At 45.0% G+C, this 16,305-nt stretch overlaps 2 protein-coding genes across 10 annotated transcripts in view; one reads left to right on the forward strand and one right to left on the reverse strand.

The window, feature by feature from the left end:
• The window catches only part of Ift140 (intraflagellar transport 140), an 88,909-nt gene that overhangs the window by 32,656 nt on the left and 39,948 nt on the right, over positions 1 to 16,305 (forward strand). For 3 of the 8 annotated variants that reach the window (XM_052758674.1, XM_052758673.1, XM_052758672.1), the window contains 6 exons: positions 702 to 832; positions 2,520 to 2,685; positions 4,758 to 4,889; positions 8,373 to 8,572; positions 11,782 to 11,887; positions 12,239 to 12,342. In XM_052758674.1, coding sequence (XP_052614634.1) covers positions 702 to 832; positions 2,520 to 2,685; positions 4,758 to 4,889; positions 8,373 to 8,572; positions 11,782 to 11,887; positions 12,239 to 12,342 — 839 coding nt within the window. Of the gene's footprint in view, positions 1 to 701; positions 833 to 2,519; positions 2,686 to 4,757; positions 4,890 to 8,372; positions 8,573 to 11,781; positions 11,888 to 12,238; positions 12,343 to 16,305 lie in introns of those variants that run through there. The other 5 variants (XM_052758675.1, XM_052758679.1, XM_052758678.1 and 2 more) reach the window with 3 other exon arrangements.
• The window catches only part of Tmem204 (transmembrane protein 204), a 28,054-nt gene continuing 22,617 nt past the window's right edge, over positions 10,869 to 16,305 (reverse strand). For both annotated transcript variants that reach the window (XM_052758689.1, XM_052758688.1), the window contains one exon: positions 10,869 to 11,649. In XM_052758689.1, coding sequence (XP_052614649.1) covers positions 11,405 to 11,649 — 245 coding nt within the window. In that variant the 3' untranslated portion in view covers positions 10,869 to 11,404. The remainder of the gene's footprint in view (positions 11,650 to 16,305) is intronic.

Below are 16,305 nucleotides of genomic sequence, written 5' to 3' on the forward strand. Positions count from 1 at the left end.
CAGGGATCTGCCTGCCTCTACCTCCTGAGTGCTGGAATTTAAGGCGTGCACCACCGTGCTCATCTTGGAGACCTTTTTTTAGCTGAGGTAGACTAACCAAGGACTCCAAAGGACTCTGGATTTAAGGCAAAAATAACATTCATACAACTGAATACAGATGAAACAAAGGTCAACGATGGGAGTGATGATCATTTCCATTTGGGAGTTGACACATGAATCGCCTGCTACTCACAGCAAGGAGGAGCCTCCAAGGTGGCGGTTCCATTCTAAATCCACAGAAGATCTGTTCACAAGGGCAAAATGTGAGCAGTCACTACGTGACCGTCAACAGACCAATGGAGAAAATATGAGTGAACTCTGTGAGTTCAAGGTCAACCTGGTCCAAATCATCCAAGGCTACATAGTGAGACCCTGATTTTCTATTTTCTTTCTTTTTTTTTTTTTTTTAATCTCTAGTCAAAACTGAGAACAGCTACAACTTTTTAGACTTTGTTCTAAGTTGTCTGAAATTACAGTAACTTAAAAACTATCTCAGTGGGCTTAATAAAGAATTACATTATTATTCTGGTGGTGTGCCATTTGCTGGAAGCCAAGGAGCTGGTGACAGGTGCGTTTTCCTCAAGTATGTGCTGTGTCAGCCCCATGGGCACAGGCCCTAAAGCACTCTCCAGTCCCTGAGCATTATGTCTTCTCTTTCCTAGGTTGACAATAGCCCTGATTCCAAAATCTACATCTATGATGTTGAGATGGACACAGTGAATGTCTTCAACTTCAAGACTGGACAGATTGGACAGATACAGACACTGCCCTTTAATGAACCGGAGGCCAATGAGTAAGATTATAGTCACGAGGATTTTGTGGAAAATGGTATTTGCCACTGCCCAACTTACTAGGTTATATTTGAGTGCCAGAGCCTCACAGAAGCTACAAGTAGTAAACCCACATGTAAGCAGTTGGAGTAGACTAAGTTCTTGGTCTCTGCTTCAGGGTTGAGATCATGGAACTGACTTAGTAGAAACTCAAAATTTGGAGGAGCTCTCCGAAACATCTCTAGAAATGTCCCAGAACAGAGTGGCCTCAGGCTTATTGGCAGCTCCGACAGGAAAGAAGTGCTTGTCTTTGTAGAGACTATGCTTCTAGAGAAAATAAGAAATAAGTGTCTTTCTGTTGAGGGAGGGCTGATGTAACACATGGATATAGTTCTTGCCACAGAAACTGTGCTCTTGGGATTTCACACACTTACAGTACCTCGCTACATCTATATTTAATTCCACATGACTTGAGTCAGGAAAGCAGATAGTTTGGGAAAGATGCTAAGTGTGTCTGCAGTGAAGTAAGCGCAGAACAGAAAGCATGGGATGGAAGCCTCCAGGTTCGCTTCAGCGGCTTCTGCAGAACAGAGGAACTGGCAACAGGGTTGCATTCAGTGGCTTGTTTTTTCTGTCATCCTTTGTACTCTTCTGCTGTTTTTGCTAGTTTTGATGTTTGATTGATTGTGATGCTAAGGACAGATCCCAGAACCTGTGTGTGCTACCACTGAGCTACACCCCAACCCCAGTCTGACGTTTGCTAGTTCTAGCAGGTCCCTCCTTCCTGACTCCTCTTCCTGCACAGTCTCCCCTGAATTCTTCCTGTCCCTCTCCCTGAGTCCTGCCTGCCTCCTTAGAGCCTTCTCTGGAGCCTCCTTTAATCTGCTTGGTCTACTTTTCATCTCTGTTGATGCCTTACTTCAACAACCCCTTCTTCTCATCCCCCCTAACTGTACCACTGACCTCCTGCCTCAGAATATGGGCCCTTGAACTTCTGGCCCCCTCAGAATGATACAGCTTCATCCCAATCCCAGTGTTCCTGGGTTCTCTGCGACTGGGTGTAAATCATTGGAGCTAACCTTTCCTTTCCTTTCTACAGTCAGTTCCCCTCTTTATCTTGTTGGTTTTTCAAGATGGTTTCTATTTGTAGCTTTTGGAGCCTGTCCTGAACTCACTTTGTAGATCAGGCTGGCGTCGAAATCACAGAGATCCACCTGCCTCTGCCTCCTAAGTGCTGGGATTAAAGGTGTGCACCACCACCGCCCAGCTTCCCCTCTTTATCTTATGATCTCCATCCTTTGCCACCTAGTTCATTGATCTCCCTGTAGAACTTCTTCAAGTTTTGGGCCCATAAATCATGGTATCTTATAGATGGGAAAGACTAGGGTAAAATTAGACAGCATCACACAGGCTTTCTTCTGAATACCTCCTAGGAAATTTTAGGGCCTCTGCAGGACCTCCAGATCCAAGCATCATTCCCTGTGTCTCCAAGCCAGACTTCCCAGGCCCTTTCTCCCAATTCCTCAAAGTCTGCAAGAGTGTGTTCTGATAGGATGTGTGACAGTGAGTGGCCCAAAGATGCTCCAGGAGCCATGAACTTGCCAACTCTGTCACCCGTTGGCATTGCCTAAGATGATTATGAGTGGTGTGCAGAGCACTAAAAACAATGTTCTTCTCAGAGTTGGGGATAGGCCTTCCCTTCTGTTTTAGGACCCACATCTTTATGCATGAAAGACTAGAGAGTTACGTTCCTGTGAACCATTTCTGGGATCAGAGTGAGCCCAGGCTCTTCGTGTGTGAGGCCTTGCAGGAAGCACCTGGAGCCCAGCCACAGGCTGTAGACAAGCAGCCCCACGTGGAGGACACATGCCACAAGGTACCTATTGTTTGCTATGTTACATGTTTAGACATATATAGTAACCATTTGCCAGATAGTATCTTCATGGCATAACTTAAGGGAGAGTTACTAGGAAAATTCACTCATGGGAAGTAGAATATCTGTATCATCCCTCCCACTTACTAAGTGTCACTGTGTCATCAAGATCATTTCCATAAGCCAGTGGTGGACAGAGCCATCATTTGGGGGAGGAGTGCTTCAAGGCAGGGTTTTTCTGTGTAGTCCTGGCTGTCCTGAAACTAGCTCTGTAGACCAGGCTGGCTTCGAACTCACAGAGATCTGCCTGCCTCTGCCTCCTGAGTGCTGGAATTAAAGGTGTGCACCACTACCACCACCACCACCACCCTACAGACAGACCCATCTTGAACCACACAAGAAAGCTGCAGTGAGGTGTGTCTGTTGGATGGCATTCTCCGTTTAATCTGCCTCACCCTTCCTGTCTAGTTCTGCCCTACCTTTTTGTCCAGCCTAACCCCAAATTTTAATTTCTTGATTTTCTCAACTGCCCCAAGTTACTCTTCTCTGTGAACAGAGCTGAGATTGAACCTGAGGTAGAGCTGTAATCCTCATCTACTCCATATCAACTATCCCCAATCACTGTCTCTGCCCTCCTCATTGCCCCCCACCTCTGTGGGACTCAGGCTCCATGCAGATGTGCTCTTAGCTCCAGAACAGCACCCACATAGGAACTGGGACTCTGATATTTTGCAAGGCTTATGTTTTGCAAGATGTCAGATGTGCCTAAAAAGTCCAGCAACCTATGTGCCACTGTAACCCACCTTCCTCAGAGCAGTTTGTATGCACAACTCCCAAGTACACACAGAGGGCACAGGGAAGCCCATTCTGTAGTTTCAGGGTTCATTTTCATGCTGGAGGCATTCTCACAGATGAGAGTCTGCCCCTGAGACAATCTGAAATCAGTACCCTGAGAATACCAGAAGCAAATCCTGTCCTTGATACTCAAATGCCAGAATGATAGAATAGATTGAAGTGGCTTCTGTATCACTGGAATGAAGGAAACATTGTCAGAGGAATTTTCCAGATGGGCAGTGTGACGGTCCCAGGAAATAATGGGCACAGCAAAGATAGCTAGTAAGAGGCATGTCCATGGGGAGGTTAGTGCTGGTCATGTGATCAAGTGGTTCTTTATGTTTTTTGTGATGATGGTGTGTGCAGTTCTGAGAGTTCACACCACAGTATATGATGGTGTGTGCAGTTGAGAGTTCACAGCACAGTAATTGATGGTGTGTGCAGTTCTGAGAGTTCACAGCACAGTAGTTGATGGTGTATGCAGTTCTGAGAGTTCACACCACAGTAATTGATGGTGTGTGCAGTTCTGAGAGTTCACACCACAGTAGTTGATGGTGTGTGCAGTTCTGAGAGTTCACACCACAGTAGTAAGGAAAAGTCCTGCATCCTCTTTTTGTTTTTAAGAAGCAGTTGCAGACAGGAAGGTAGTTCTGGCATTTGTTGTGGCTTATTCTGCTCACATGAGACAGAGGCAACATAATATTTGGTCTGTCTCTTGTGCCTTCTCTATTTCTTAAGAGCAGAGAAGAGAGGTGTTTCCTTTTTTGTTGTTTTTGTTTGTTTGTTTTGTTTTTTGTCAACATTGCAGTTGTTTGGTTTTGGTTTTGGTTTTGGTTTGAGGCAGGGTCTCACTATGTAGTTCTAGCTGGCCTACAGCTCACTATGCAGACCAGGCTGGCCTCTAACTCAAAGTGATTCAACTACCTCTGCCTCCCAGGTGTTGGGCTTAACCGGGCTCATTGGTGATTTTTAAATCAGAGCAAAGAAACCCAAAGGGAGAATTTTAAGGAACACAGGCACTCCTGAGTTTCCCTCCTGAATTCAGATGGGGTCTGTTGGTCACAGACAGGTAAAGTGAAGTCATATGGAAGATGCCTTCATTCTTCAAAGGCGGCCGATAAGAAGCTTGGGAAGCCCTGGCAGAATGGCGTCATGACTGTACCCCCGAAAAAGAAATTGAGAAGAAAATAGAAATTTATATTGCTAAATTTAAAACCAAACAACATTGTTGTGTCTTCCAGGAAGATGTTTTGATTCTGTCATTCTTCGCTTCTGAAGAACATGGCTTCTTGCTCCATGACTGCTTCCCCCAGTCTCCTACCTACCAGAATCTTCTGGGAATGGAAGTGCCTCATTATTACTTCACAAAAAAGGTGGGAATCCCTAATACCTGCACAGTTATTCCCTGTTCTTCCTTCGCTTTGGGCTCCATTGTCACCTGAGAGGTGGTGGCCGTGGTGACTGTGGAGACTGCCGCTGCTTTTTCCTGTTTTCTTTTCTTTTTTTTTTTTCAGAGCTGGGGTCAAACTCAAGACCTCACACATGCTAGGCAGATGTTCTACCACACAACACAGAGCAACTATACCTGAGGGACTTTTTCCACACAGGAGCCCAGTGGGCTTGTGGGGTCGAAGCCTGGCCACAGGGCCTGGAGCTGTCAGGGAGCTCCATGGTCACTGAACTCTGCCATAGCTTTGAACCCCGGAACCAAAGAAGCTGCCATCTTGCTGGATCCACACCTTCTGGAAATCTGTAGACAACCTCCCTGTCACTGTCCTTGTACTGTCACACCAAAAAGGGTGGGGAGAGGGGACAATGGTGTCAGCTTTTACCTGTTACCTGAGTGTTTCTTGGTTTCCCCATATGGTGATGTAAAATCAGTCTTTAAAATGAGCCCGGTGCTGTTCTTATTGTCTGAAACTAACCTTTCGATCTTTAAAAAATTATTTTTAATTTTATGTATGTGTGTCTACATGTGGGTATGTGCATATGAGTGCAGGTGCCTGTGGAGGCAAGAAGCAGTACAGGTAGTTGTGAGCTCCCTGGATGATGGGAACTGAACTATGGTTCTCTGCAAGAGCAGTGAGCTACTGGGCCATTTCTCTAACCTCACCCCCTTCCCTCTTTTTCTTTCTTTCTTGCAAAATTTTAATTACATAGCCTAAGGTGGCCTTGAACTCACATTAGTCCTTCTGCCTCAGCCTCTTGAGTGCTGAGATTGCTAGGATTACAGATGTGTCCAACCATGCCTGACTTAGCCTGTTGTTACTTTTGTAGCCAAAAGTAAGTAGTAGGATAGGCCACAGGGAGACCGTAACAGCCCATATCTGCTATTCGGTCCCCTCCACATAACCAATAAGCTAGTGAAACTGTACCATGTGGACTGCTAGACAGTCGTAAGCACAGAAGCCACACTCAGCTCTTCCCAGAGCTGTGATTTACTTTAAAAGGAATTGGCGTAGAGAATAGGGTGGCAGTGGATACTGCCACCTGATTTGTGACCATTGTGATCAGCATTAGGGGGGCTTCTAGCTTTAAGATCTGCAAGCATACATATATAATGATACACACATTTTAAATAAAAATGAACCCAGGACAGTTGGTTCTAGTTTTCCAAGTTACCGTATACAGCAATACTGCACAGCCGCTAGAAGTTGGTGTATGAGCAGTTTGTATGTTACACTCCTTGTGCCTTAAAAATGGAATTGATGTTCGTGAAAGCTGAGAAAGTGTTTGTGTGGTCAGCTAAGTTCTGGGAGTCCCTTCTCTGTCAGGACAGCTGTCCTTAATGGCTTCATTTTAAAATAGAATTCCACCACCAGTCTGATACTTTTCTGTCATTTTTCATTCTTGTTTTGTGTTCTTGGGTGGAATTTCCCTTTGATTTGAAAACAGAAAGTTTGGAAAGCTCTTTTAAATTCTTCCTTTGAGTTTTCCACATTAATTTTATATTCTGGATTTTTGTTTCTTCCACACATTCATGCATGTTTTCTTTTTTTCTCATCTGTCTGTGCCTACACTCGTAGTTGTTATTCCACAGAAGAGGCATCTATGATGCAGTCGTAAGTATGAAGCCCCTGATTATGGCTCGTCACCTTGTTTTTGTCGTGTCCCTGAGAACCATATCTTGTTGCTGTATTGTGTGTGTGCCAGCACTTCCTGCCTACCTTGTTCACCTTCAGAGGAAACTTTTCTGGAAGCTGGGACTTTTTGTTTGCCCATGGAGCCACGTGAAATTTGACAGGAGCCCATTGGCTCTTGGTCTGATGTGTACCTGTGGCATGTGCAGCCATTTCATGTGATCTCCAGATAGAGGAAATGCTTGGTTGACCTACATTTGCAATGTAAGGAATAGCATTAGTTTAACTTGCAAAGTGCTGCCAAGGAATAGCCAGAAGGCATTATGTTCCTTTAAAGGCTGCTCTTGTTCTGTTTGCTGACATGCAGGGCTTCAGTCTCCTTTCCCCCAGGTTTTCAGTGCCCACACATCCCAGGATGGTCTGAGAAAGTCCAATACTCCTAGTTCCCAGCACCTTTACCATGTGACTGGCAGGCTGTTCCAATCTCCTATGACATAGGATAAACAGTCTCTGCCTCCAGTCCAAATACAAATGAGGTCCAAGTCCTGTTTAGCTCCCAAGATGAGACAAGTTCAGATATGTCCCGGGCAGTGTGGCAACAGACAACAATTCTTGCCTCAGAGATCAGTAACAAGGATCTTAAATAAAGAGGCATGGCAAATAAGCAGGGAACAGGGAATTCTGGGGCTCCCCAGGATGCTCATATAATAAACTGGATTCAATAGAACCACACCAAGGATGATGATGTTACCAATGTGAAGGACAATGTCCAGCTATGTGCACAATTAGCCAAACTCTTCTGTCACCTAGTTGGTATTGCCTAATTATATGTGTGTGTGTGTGTGTGTGTGTGTGTGTGTGTGTGTAATATTTTATATGTATATATATCATTAGGTTATAGGATATATGTGTGTGTGTGTGTGTGTGTGTGTGTATATATATATATATGGACCTAATTATGGACCTAAACTCAAGCTACCTGTAACAGAACCTTTGCTTATGTCCTACGCTGTGCCTCAAAAGACTTCCCAGCTACAATGCAGCATGATACATTTCACCTGATTTTCAGAGTCAGGTCAAGTGTAGATTCCTCTGTGGGGTTTCCTCACTGAGCCTGCCAGGTGGGCTCAGAAAGAACAGTGAAGCTGAATTGTTCATGACAGCTGATCTAGGGAGGAGCAGTTGAAGCCACCACTTGGATAGTCATGGTGGCAAATATGTGCTAGAGAGTATGTGTACATAACATTGTACAAATTGTCTGCAGAGAGAAGGGAGTTCTAGTCCTGGGGAGAAGGGTCTAAGCACAGATACATAGGCTGAGAGCATTAGAAGAGCCGTGGCAGGGGCAGTGGGCTCCTCAGCACCTCCTGTTCGAGAAAGACAGGCTAGTATTCTTTAATTTTAAGAGATGCATGTGTGTCTGACTTGACTTAAAACTGGTAAAACGTCTTCATGATGAACACTGAACGAGGGTAACAGAAAGGCCATTTTTAATGAGAGACTCTGACATACTGAATTAGAGGCTGCCAAAACAAGTTTGTACCTGGACAGCCTTTGTTTACCTGTTGTCCCAAACAAGGACCTAAAGCTTTGATAATTCCAGTGACATTAAAGGTTTTCAGGACCCTGTGGGAACCATTTGGCCTGTGGCTATATACCTATGCCTCCCTGCATATAAACTTCCCAGTGGTTGTTTGAATTTAGAGGAAGTGAGACTGAGTGCAGGCATTGCCTTTACATGTTAGCTGACGAGTATATGGGGCCTTTGTCCTCCAGCCTGGAGAAGTGGAGAAAGAAGACAGGGTGGATTCTGGGCACTACCACATCCCTCAGATGGTAGCCAAGAGACCCCTACAAGACTTTGTGGGTTTGGAGGACTGTGACAAGCCGACTCGGGATGCCATCCTCAACTTCAGCTTCTTTGTCACCATTGGGGACATGGATGAAGCTTTCAAATCTATCAAACTCATCAAAAGGTAAGGCGTCCACTTTATGAAGTGTCAAAGGTGACATGCATTCTACCTAGAGCCCTCAGCCTTTTTAATGCCTTCTTTAAAAAAAAAAGTTTTTTTAGATTTATTTTATATGTATGAGTATTTTACTTGCATATATGTGTGTGAATCACATGTGTGCCTAGTGCCTAAGGATATGGATATGGGATCTGGCACACTGTTTGGTGCTGCAGGCAAGCCTGGCTCCTGGTATCAGTGGTGCCAGGAGCCTCTAGGCTGTTACTTTATCATTTTCATTTATTTTAAAGTGTTCAGAGTACTCTGATTCAAAGTTCTGTAGGTGCTAATTATTGCTCAAAAGTATTAATAAATAAACACCAAAACTATCAATGAAGTACAGTTAAATTTTATGAAAGAAGTTACAATGATCTAGATATGCTGGCTTGTTCTAATCATCCAGACTTAGAAGGTTGAAGTAGGAAGATTACTGTAAGATTGAAGGTAGCCTGGCTATGTAGTGAACTCCCAGCCAGTCTGTGATGGAGAGAGAGAGAGAGAGAGAGAGAGAGAGAGAGAGAGAGAGAGAGACCCTATCTTTAAAAAGAGAAACCAGTAAGGGTATCTACAAATACGTTCTCCATTTGAGAGAATTCAGAAATTCTTAAGAGTTTTTGACAGATTTTCATTTAAAAGGGTAAAATGAAATATGGGAAAGTTATACTATGAGAAACGAAAGATGTGACAATAAATGCCTGAGGCTGGAGAGATGACTCAGAGCACTGGCTGCTCTTCCAGAGGACCCGGGTTCAATTCCCAGCACCCACACAGCAGCTCACACCTGTCTGTAACTCCTCATACAGATATACATGCAATCAAAACACCAGTGAACATAAAATAAAAGTAAATTATATATTTAAAAAAAGAAAACAAATGCTTGGAATAAATTCCCTGCCTCAGCTTATGTACAGTGATTATTTTCTAGCACAGATTGCATGTCTCAGGATGCATATCATGGAATAGTCATCCACTGTCTTTGAAAACTATTGAGGTCTGGTTTTATTGTACACTGGCCATGTAGACATTTAATTTGGAGGTGTCTAGCAAGGCTGAATATCATAGTTTTCCTGGGTAACTTTCATTTACTGTGGACATGATCACAGCCTGAAGCAGACTGATGGCCACTTGTAGACTTTTAATGTACTTTATATAGGCATATACACAATACTAACATATATAGGCACATACATAGTATTAGTGTATAACTAAAAATAAAAATGTCAGCCAGGCAGTGGTGGCGCACGCCTTTAATCCTAGCACTCGGGAGGCAGAGCCAGGCGGATCTCTGTGAGTACAAGGCCAGCCTGGGCTACAGAGCGAGATCCAGAACCTGCACCAGAACTACACAGAGAAACCCTGTCTCAAAACAAAACAAAACAAACAAACAAACAAAAAACATAAAGAAAAGAAAAGAAAAATGTCTTATAGGAAGAGACAAGTGGGAGGAAGTCATAGCTAAATGCATGACTCTGTGTGCTGTACTGTGGATATATACCTGCTTGTTTCTACACAGTGTGCTGTGTGCTTCATATGGCCAATTCATAAATGCTTATATGTCATTATCAGTTTCTTGATGTGTTTAAGACACCGAGCTATTTCACTCTTTGTTCTGACTAAAGATAAAGCTTTGGCACAGGATGGGCTTCAGAATTTAAACTGATCAGTCTTAGTCATTGAAAGCAACAAACTTGACCTTTTTTATGAGAGGCAGCCTGAGGATGCCTCACTCCTGGCTTTCATGTTCTTATAGTGCCACTTCCCCCTTGCTGCATATGCCAGCTGTGATTCCTGTCTCCTGGTGTCCGTGATGAGCTATCCAGCAAAGGTGCACCAGAAACTCATTCACAGATGTAGTCAGGCAGCCCTGGGTTCTGTGGGCCATTTTTAACCCCCGAGGTACATAGTTTATATACTTTCTGGGAAGCCACAGACTAGGGATCCAGCCTGTCTGAAAGCATCGTGGCCTCTGAAGGTATCCACTATCCACTGCCCTAGCTGGAGAGAAGCTGAAGGTTTTCCTGGGGAAAGCTATCGGATTTTATCCTTTCCATTCTGCTTGTTGATCTGCTGTGACAGGCCACAGTTTTCCGAGTTTAGGGATGTGGACTTCACAGATGTGGACTTCTGGGGTGCATAAATCATGGGGTGCCTCCTCTGGAGCCTTAATGAAGTCTCTTCAGTCCTTTTTAGTGTTATCCCACAAAAGTCTCAGAAAAATGTAAAAATATGGATGGAGTTTATAAAACACGCGTTTTAGACACAGTTCAGAGGCTTGTGTTTATTTTAACTTAGACAAATAATCAGGAGTAAAACGTACACTTCTAACTTGATTCTGGCATAATACCGTTACCACCTGTTATAAGTTCTGTTTCATTCAAGGATTATCAGACCCTTCATGAAAAGCTTCCTGGATGTTCTGCTTTATAAAAGTAACCAAGGATGCCATCTTAGTAGATGCAGAATAAATTAACCCCAAATGGAGGTGGAGAGCAAGGTGCCCACACTGCCTCCTACCCTGCCTCAGCTTCTAGTCTCCACCTTTTAAACCTGCATGGTGTGAAGCCTGCTGTGCTGGTCAAGGAAGACTGTGTCAGAAGTAGGGTGGCACACATGACGTATAGACACATAATATATTCATATGTAACATAATAAATGTACATGAGTATCATACATATGTATGTATAGGTAACCCAGACTTGCCCCACACCTCTGCACAAGCAGGGCCTGGGACAGGCAATTGGTTTCTAGACTATGACATTACAGTGGTTATTCATAGAGAAAGTCCCAATAAGGGTGTTCTCAGCATGGAGACTCCACATAGTCATTATCCAAGCCACGGCGAAACCGTGCTGTGAGAGAACGGCTGATGACAATCACCCGGGGTGCCATGCAGTCCTCCCTCCGGTGAAGAATGTTCCAGATGAGCATTGCAGCCGCCAGGGTGGCCAGAAGGCAGGCACCAATGTTCAGGTAGCAAGACCAAGATAAGTTGGTGTAAGGGCCAATTCTGTAGAAGGTCACCAGTCCGATGACCAGCACAAAGCCTACAGAGAGGAGAGAATAGGTTAGTAGCTTATATGTGAGCCCCCAGGAGGCAGGCTGTGCCCCTCTCCTTCAATGCTTTCCTCCTAGATGGGGGCTAAGCTACTTTGTGTCCACCTTCTTCTCTCTTGCAGCCTTTGCACCTGGAGGTTGCAGCCAGGCTGTAACTCTGGGAAGCAGCAGGAGGAGACAGTAGAGGGTCCTGTCCAGTCGACCTCTGGATCAGGCCTGCTGTTGAGGGTCAGTATGGCTTCTACAGTCCCCACACCTGGCAGGCAGCCTTCCCAGCCCCAGACAGAACCAGCCATCATTTTGTTAAATTGAGTTCAATTACCTCTGACTTTGATAAATGCTTAATTCATTTGAAGCAAAAACAGATAGTTGTTAAATCTTATCTAGAAACAGACTGGCATTTGTTGGTTTTAATCCATGCTGGGGAATTTTCATACCCATGGCTCTGCTGTCAGAGGGAGCAGAGGTTCCCTCTCTTCTGATCAGGGTGACCTAGAGCCCACATCTGGCCACCACAGCCAGGTTGGGGCCTGGCTCAGGTCTGGTTTTGATATGTTTGGTTTCCTTTATCTTCTCAAGAGTTTCCCTCTCCCCACCGTACCTCCTCTGCCTGTGCTCTGGGGCTGTTTTTCCTTCTGTGCCTTCCCTCTTCATAACCTGACATCGCATAAGGGGCAGGAGAGGTGAGTCAGGAGCTGCTAACTGGTTAACACGCGCACATGTTCAGTCAAGAGTGATATCGCTGTCCTGATTACTGTTTGTTTGCTTGCTTGCTTGCTTTTGTGACTAGATCTCACTGTGTAGCCCTGGGTGGCCTTGAACTCTTGATCAGCATCTTGCTTCATCCTCCTGAGTACTGTACCACCATGTCTGGCTCTCACTAATTCCTCTCTTAAGGGATGACAATGACTTGATCTTGTTGGTTCCTATAATAGGAACGTCTCAGTTTTCTGCCCTGACTGTCAACTAGGATGTGAGGACACGGCTGTTTGACAGAGAAGGCAGCACTGGGAAGTCTGTGGGACAGATGCTCTGCCATGCTGCTTCCCAGAAGCTGTGGGAGCAAGAGGGGAAAGGGCAGGGCAGAAACAGAGGCGTGGGGACGCGAGGAGGACACAGAGATCCCATCCCATTTTGCCCCTACCACAGACCAATACCACTTATCCAGCAACACCTTCCTCCAATCATCTAGCTGGGTCTTTCTCCAGCTAGACTCTCCTATCACTTGGGTTGGTCTAGGTCAAACACTAGCCCCTCAGGTTCATCCAAATCCTTTCCCAGAGCTCTGGTTACGTCGAACCCCTGCTGCTGTCCTCTGCAGCCCTGCCTATTGGCATCTGTAGGTCTATTGTGACTGTTCCATTCACTCACAAAACCACCACTGCTTTCCTTGGAAGACAATCATGAGGGCCCCCTGTGGTCCCAGAGCAAAGAGCAGCATCAAGAGAGACAGAGACTGGAAGGACAGGGGGAATATCACCTTTGACTTTTCTAAAATGTGGTGGTTGTTATCTCGTCCTCACAAGACCTTCCAGAAGTTAGGAACTGAGAGAGTTTGCTTTCCCTCATCTTGTCCTAAATGATTAAAACTCATGTCCATGTTGATTGTAGTTCTTTGTGGAACTTTTCATACACGAAGAGCTATTAAAATTTGCGTTCCAAGCCGGGTGTGGTGACTCATGTCTTTAATCCCAGTACTTGGAAGGTAAAGGCAGGTTGGTCTCTGAGTTCAAGGCCAGCCTAGTCTGCAGAGCGAGTTTAGGGGACACACACATGCCACACACACACACACACACACACACACACACACACACACACACACACACTTCATTCCATTGTACTACCTGCTTACTAGAGGCAACTTCCCTACCAGTGAAGAGTGAGGCTTCTGTTCACAGCTTCATGCTACAGACATTCATGTTAGTAGAGTAAGCAGTTGGAGCTGGCGTTCTGTCTAAGGCATGTAGAAATGCTTTCAGTCTGTCTCCTCATTCTCGAGGTCTTTGGACATGATTAACAGCCAAAAGAACTTTTTATACTTGTTTCAAGACTGAGAAGAGGTTGGAATTGAGCAGCCTGGATACACAGGTTGCCAGCAGGTGTCTTCTGAAACAATAAGTAATAAACAAGGGAAGATATGAAGCCTAAGGAAACAAGCCCAAAGAAAGAAAGATGCCAAGAGGGTGGGCAAGTAGGAGGAAACTTGGCCATCAGCAGGAACCAGCTGCTACCAAGTATCTACCCTGCTCTCGCTTTTCCGAGTTTCCCTTTTGGTCTGTGCATGCTAAGGGACATGTTTAAAAATTGACTGGGCTGGAGAGGTGGCTCAGTGGGTAAAGTGCTTGCCATATAAACATGAGGACCTTAATTCAGATTCCCAGAAAAAGCCAGACATGGCAGTGTGAGTCTGGAACTGTAAGAGATGGAAATAGGCGGGTTCCATGGAAGGAGAAAAGCACACACTAGGCAACGGTCTAACCAGAAGGGTGAGTTCCAGGTTCAGTGTCAATGTCTCAGGTGTCTCAGTGTCTCAGCTTTAGACCCTGTCTCAGAAATAAGCTGGAGGATCCACTGAGGTGGCTCAGTGGTAAAGGCACTTGCTGCCCAATGATATAACCTGACAACTGGAATTCAATCCCCAGAACCCACATGAAGGTGGGAAGAGAGAACTAACTCCACAAAAATTGTCCTCTGACCTCCATGCATGCCATGCATGTGCTGTGACATGCATACTCCTACACGCATTTTATACATACACACAAAATGACATTTAAAAAAAGAGGTAGAGAGTAATAGAGGAAGATACCCAGAGTCAACCTCTAGCCCACACACATACAGGCAAGTGCACCTGCACACATGTATGCACACACATGTATTCACTACACATATGTACAAAATTTTACATTTTTGCTGAGTGGCCCCAGCTTTATATCCACAATATCCTTCATCAAAATGGAACAGGTTAATTAATTGGCTCCCACAACCTCAGGGTGAACTGAAGCAGAGTCAAATACCTACACAGCCCCCTTGTTTGTCTTGGAGTTGGTCTGCATCACTGATGTGTAAACAGAAAGGGTCTGAAGGTAACCTCTTACAGGAAATTTTCTTGCCAGGCATTGGTGGCACATGTATTTAATCCCAGCATTCAGGAGGCAGAGTCAGGTTCATCTGTGTGAGTTCGAGGCCAGCCTGGTCTACAGATAAGAGTTCCAGAACAGCCAGGGCTACACAAAGAAACCCTGTCACAAAAAAGCAAAAAACAAACAAAAAATTTTTCTTGGGGCGTAAGAGATGGCTCAGTGATTAAGAGTACATACTACTCTTGCAGAGGACCTGAGTTTGGTTTTCAGCATCCATATTAGGTGGTTCACAAGTGCCTGAAACTCTAGCCCTAGGGGATCCAGCATTCTCTTCTGGACTCCTTGGGTACCTGCACGCATAAGTGTAGATACACACATATACACATAATTTTAAAATGTTTAAAAATCTTTTTAAAAGAATTAATTCTTTTTGTTTGTTTGAGACAGGGTTTCTCTGTGTAGCTCTTACTGTCCTGGGACTCGATTTGTAGAGGCTAGCCTCAAACTCACAGAGATCTCCCTGTTTCTGCCTCCCAAATGCTGGAATTAAAGGTGTGGGCCACCACTGCTCAGCAAAGTTCTTTTTTTAAAAAAAAGGTAGTAGTATTCTCTGGAAACTTGTTTTGATGAAAATTTTTGAATGACAGTGAACCTTCTGGTAAGGACTAAGGTACATTCATGGGACTAGGGTACTTAGCAGGAAAAAAACAGCAAGTGTTGCCACATGAAGGATAGCGAGACCTGCTTTAGTCAAGGCTTTGCAAAAATAGTGTGGTATGGCCCTGGGGCCCACAGTTGCACTCCAGGGAACATTATAACAGGAAACTCATCTAGTCATGAACCAAATCAGCCTCCTCTAAAGGGGGCCCACTGGGACAGCCCAGCTTGAACTGCAGGTCATCAGAGAGAAGGAATGAAAATCCCAGATGTGGTGGCCCAGGAGGAAATCCTAAGAGCACATACAAGTAGTCTCTGAACAATTCAAATACAGGCTAAGCTGCATCTCCAAAAAATACACAGGCCATAAAACTGTCGAGAAAAATCAGGTGTAACAGGACAACTGCAAGAGAGGGAGGAGTCGCCCTTGGGGAGGGCGTCTTCAGGGTCAGGTTGTCACACATGCAGGATTCATCCCTGCTCTGACTCCCCTGTACGGGTGCGTCACAGTGAAACATGCCAACAGATTGAGGAACAACTTCAGATTCTTCAGGGACAGGCCCTTTCCTCCTGCAAGGAATGCAGCAGATGAGCTGCTCCGTGGTCCACGTCCTGCAGTTGTGCTGGCTGATGCTGCAGAGGACGTTGGTGTGTCTGATACCTCCTCTCACAGCCTCACTGCCATCTTCATAGAGCAAAGCTTGTGTCTTCCCCTTGTATAAAATGCTTCCTGGTGCCTTAGAATGTGACTCTGCACCTCAGCCTGGCAGCCCTGCCTGTTCTGCCACCTGTGCTTCCACAACTCAGTCACAGCCTAGGAGAAGGGGACTCCTCTCGGCCCGATACTTCATGGTTAGGAGAGATTGATTTAGTTTAGAGTTGTCTCCTCTTACCGCTCCTTTTGTCTCT

Source organism: Peromyscus californicus, unplaced genomic scaffold, assembly GCF_007827085.1.
Source record: "Peromyscus californicus insignis strain IS unplaced genomic scaffold, ASM782708v3 Scaffold_3__1_contigs__length_106647218, whole genome shotgun sequence".
NCBI classification, from domain to species: Eukaryota; Metazoa; Chordata; class Mammalia; order Rodentia; family Cricetidae; genus Peromyscus; species Peromyscus californicus.